Genomic DNA, 5,021 nt, shown 5'->3' with positions numbered 1-5,021 from the left:
TGCGCGTGGCTCTCCTCTGGACTCTCTCAAGCTTCTCCACATCCTTTTTGAATTGTGGAGCCCAAAACTGGACACAGTACTCCAGCTATTTCAAATGCATCTTGTTCCATTTTTGGAGAAGAGGTTACCTACTCATCCGTGTCTCCTTGTGCCAACAAGAAACAAGAACCAACAAGAAATCTGCCAACAAGGAAGTCTGGTAGAGGAAAGATTCTTGCATCTAAAAAACCAAATACACTGATCTGTTCATCCAGCTGGAGGGCTCCCCTAAGGTCCAAAAATTCTGCAACAAGGGACTGCAGAATTAATTAACTCTACCACCACATCCCTGCCACCAAATTTCCAAACCTATGGGGATCAGTTTTTCTTGCATATAATGCTCACCCCAATTTTCACCAGCTGATTTTAGAGGGAAAGGTGCAGGTAGTATGCAAGAAAATACAGTACTTACATTGTAATTATTTCTCAACATTGTTAGAAATGTCTGGCCTCTAACACTTAGCTATGTTCTCTACGACAACCACTGTGCTCCCACTTGACGCACTCACCTTTCAGCAGAGTGACACCTTAAAGAGAAGGTGTAAGGAAAAGATGTCAACTATCTTTTCCTTAAGGTCCAATTTAAAGAAGAGGCATTCAGTCTATATCTTTTCTTTCTAGACTGAAACCATCAATAAATCTTTTTGGTTTTACCTGCTAAGTATTGCAGAAAACCCAACTGACATCTGCTAGGAAAACACCAAGTCTACCTCCTTAAGGAAAGTAACAAGCCAACCTATCATGGAAACAGGAAAGGTTGTCTCTTCCCTACAGGCACACGAATAAAAGACTAGTAGATATCAGCACGGGCAAAACAACTTGAAGGTACAAATTCTCATTCATGATGATGAAGAAATTGACAAATCTAAAATTATAGTTTTTTAGAAACTGATTTTCTGAAGTGGACAAAAAAACATGTACTTAATCTTCAAGTAAAAACCTGAACTGTCCACCTAAGCTAAAACACTCCAGAGCCATATAACAAGCTAAGGAATGTAACCAAGTGACCATTTCCCATTACCAGTTTGAGTATAATCATGGTATTGCAGAACAGAATCAGGCCTCTTTAGTCCCGAGACACCATATAGAGAGCTCTATAAAAGAAGAGACTCCCAGAATTTAGCCACATAATGCAAACGTCTCTCTTCACTGTGTAGCTCTCAGGAGCATATGCTCTTTACTGCATCAGTACAGTCCATCCAAAGGGAAAGAGACAAGCAGAAAGCTCTATTCAAACAGATGTTTGGGGAGGTTATTTTACCTGGCATTGGCTGCTTTAAGGTCACAGAAGTGCGCAAGTAAAGCTTTCACTACATCACTGCAGACAACTTTAACTACATCAATGTGACTCAGCCGCTGTCGCAGCTGTTTGGCAATTTCCCAGAAATCTTCAGAGAGCAAGTGGTACAGCTGCCCTTCATCTCTGCTGAGTTGCCCATACCAGGACAGGATGTAATCTCTATAGCTGTAGTCAAACACTAGAAGGAAAAAAAAAAAAAAGACATGTAGCAAACAAGAAAACACAACACAATTAGCTCAATTAGCTTGCCCATTTTCTCCTTGGGATTTTAAATTCTCTTTCTTCAATGAGACAAAGGTTGGCAAGGTTAAAGAAATCTGATCCTAAGAGAGATTACTAGAGGTCACTATGGAAAGCCCATAAGTGGATTTGGTCAGTCAGGTTGCTGGTTAGGTAGAAACCTTATATAAATACCTGTATCTTAAAGAAAAGGAAACTACCACATTTTCAGAATTTGCCAAGACTGCTGCAAACTGAAGAACTTTCTCTTAATATCTGAATCAAAACAGTCTTGGTTTCAAAGACACACTTCAAAGAACGTAAAGGCAGGACTGTCATCTCCTAGATGAAGGAACTGTGACCCTGAAGTACATTAAGATTCACTGCAGTCAAAGACAGGAAAGCTCTATTAAATTACAGGGACACCATAAATTTCATGATACTTCTTCAGATTTACTTCTCATGATATATATACACACTTTTCATGACATATACTTCTCATGATACTTTAAATTTATAAGTCTAACCCATATTTATAAGCAATACCTAAGATTTCTAAAAATTAATGTTTTGGGAAAATTCCGTTTTTCATCACTTGGACTTTGTATTTTGCCATACTTTTTTTTTGTAGGTAGTCTCATGATTAAGCTGCTGGTCATCTGTACTTTCTGTTACATGCTGCTATAGGAATCATTACTGCTCTAACAGAAGCTCAAGAAGCATGTAGAGCAGTTCTGTTCACAGATACAAGCAAAGTGTACAAAGGATAGTTTGTAACAGTGAGACAGAGAACTAATAAAGAGAAAAGGGAACATGTATGAAAACCTATGCAAGTTCTTTAGCAGCTGTCATTTATTACAGCCTGACCTCAGGTTAGTGACCTAAAAAAGCACACCCACTTTGTCAGCATAATCTCATTCATTTGAAAGTCACATGACCAAATTGCTCTCTACTATGTACTGTTCATTGACAGATGTTACACACCCTGTAGCATTGGAATACCTCTCAGTAGTGAATTAACCAATGAGCACGACGCTATCACAAACCTACACAGAAACCTACTCTACTGCCAACCTAACAAAGCAGTACTTACTTTTTACCAGACCTTTAAAAATACTTTTTTTTAAATATTAAGCTTTTGAATTGTTGCATCTGAGTTTTTTGACAAAGAAATGTATAAGTTTCATCAATTTTTTTAACAATGTAAAGATATCAAAGCATTTTGTTTAGAAACATTGTAAAGTTAAAATGAAGCTCTTCAACAAAGTTATTTCATTTTTTTCCCCAAAATGATCTTTCAGGATTACAGGGCATTTATAGACATGCTCCAGGAGGCAGCGGGGGGGGGGGGGTGTCCGACTTTTAATTACTGCAGCTCGCCACTTGAATTGCCTGAGCATCACGTGTATCAGCATCCCCACGCTGAAAAAATGGCAGCGAGGCACTCTAAACTAAAGCTTATTCAACAAACTTTAGCTCAAGCGCCTTGCTGCCATTTTTCAGCACAAGGATGCTGATACACGTGATGCTGGAGCATGGTAATTACTACACTCCAGCAGACTCGATTAATCACCCACTCTGACACACTGGATTTACAGCATGTCGGAGCAGACTCCCTACACATGTACAGGAGCCCAAAGTTTCATGAGAAGTGCCAGAATGAAAGTCACCTTTTGAAACCTTAGGATAACTTAAAAAATGCCAGAAGTACCTCCAGAATAAATATTCCAAATTTTGACCAGAACTAATTTAGAAATTTTTCCAAAGTTCTCATCTCTTTAGCAGCTGACTACTTTACATACATTAATGAATTTATCCCCATATTCAATGATTCAGGTTATTATTTCCATTTCATAGATTGAAATGAGGTACAAAGATTAAGTGATTTTCCCCAAGGTCAGACAGGAAGCCTATGGTAGAATCATAAAAAAATAGGACTGGAAGGGACCTCATCAAGTTGTCTAAGACAAGGATGTTCCTGGACAAACTATCCTAGACAAAGATCAGTCTAACTTGCTCTTAACTTCCAAAGATGGAAATTCCACAACCACTTTGGGTGGCCTGTTCTTATGCTTAACTACCCTCATGAGAAAGTTTTTTCTTAATATCCAACCTAAACATCCCCTGTTGCAATTTGAGACCATTGCTCCTTGTCCGGTCCTCCAAGTACCTGAGTACCAAGGCCCAATGCCTGAACCATCAACCCTCTTTAAATGTCTTTATTTTAGATAAAAATAAAAACAGATATTTTACATAGTATTCTAAGCTGATATCAAGTCCAAATACAACAAAGAACATAACAGGAACAATACAAGCATCACTTTAAGGAAACAATCTAAGCACTGCCAAACATTATCTTAAAAGGTGGCTACTTTCTGATAATGGTGGTAAAGAGTTCTGCCAGTACCTCTAGGAGTACCCTGGGGTAGTTTCTTAAAAGTGAACAACTAGTTGGAGTAGATTCTTGTACACATTTCTCACATAAGAATGATCACTTGCCTATGTAACTATACTCTTGTAGCTTTTTAGGAGGGATTTTTTGTTCTGGTTTTAATTTTATGATGTGAAGAAACAGGAAATAAGTTGATGCTCTTTATAGCATGGATCTTCTCTCTTCATCTGTTCTGTAAGGACATGTAGCAGTTGCCTGATGTTGTAGTTTGACTCTAATTGATAGGTACCAACTTCCTTATTGTCCTACAGAACACGAAAATTATCTTAAAGATATGTTTTCTGTCCAAGAATGAACATGATAGTTCAATGCATGGTATTTTTCAGCAACAGTCTTAGTAACAAAGCATGATGGGTAATTATCCTTACTATATAAAACTGTACAATAAATGTAGTACCATCCTTTTACCCCATTAAGGTATTTTCCTCTTTTGAAAAGAAGCTTGTATAGGTACTTAATCCATAATTATATTTTAAGCCAACTTCTTTCAAAAAAACTCAAATTTCTAGTTTTTAGTTCTGCAGCCGCAGGAATGCACAACATACCCTTCAATTACAGGCTACTCTGCTCTTGAAGTTAGACACAACATTCAAATATACAGCACTGCTGGTCTTTACATTACTTGAAGAACAGGACTCTTACAAATGTAACTTCTGACAAGTCACATAGATGCAAAACATAACAAAACTCAGTGCAAAATTAAGAGATTTGCTCAGTCCTCAACAAAGTGATGCCCTAATTTTTTAGTTACGCACACTGATAGCCAGATCTAAGAGAGATCCCTACATAATGCAATAATTATCTGCATACAATTTCCTATACACACACATGCACACATTAGGGCTGTCAGTTAATCACAGTTAATTTACACAATTAATGCAAAAAAAGTTACCATGTTTCATAGATTTCATAGACAATTAGGGCTGGAAGGGACCTCGGAAGATCATCGAGTCCAGCCCCCTGCCCAAAGGGCAGGAAGTCAGCTGGGGTCATAGGATCCCAGCAAGATAA

The 5,021-nt window shown here is 37.9% G+C and overlaps 1 protein-coding gene across 2 annotated transcripts in view; it reads right to left on the bottom strand.

Moving 5' to 3' along the window:
- Positions 1-5,021, bottom strand: part of SNX25 (sorting nexin 25) — a 129,899-nt gene that overhangs the window by 98,050 nt on the left and 26,828 nt on the right. For both annotated transcript variants that reach the window (XM_019534696.1, XM_019534697.1), the window contains exon 3: positions 1,301-1,517. In XM_019534696.1, the coding sequence (XP_019390241.1) occupies positions 1,301-1,517 (217 nt within the window). The remainder of the gene's footprint in view (positions 1-1,300; positions 1,518-5,021) is intronic.

This window comes from Crocodylus porosus, unplaced genomic scaffold (genome assembly GCF_001723895.1).
Source record: "Crocodylus porosus isolate Cpor-Errol unplaced genomic scaffold, CroPor_comp1, whole genome shotgun sequence".
Taxonomy (NCBI): Eukaryota; Metazoa; Chordata; order Crocodylia; family Crocodylidae; genus Crocodylus; species Crocodylus porosus.
This window is presented reverse-complemented; position numbering and strand designations above follow the sequence as displayed.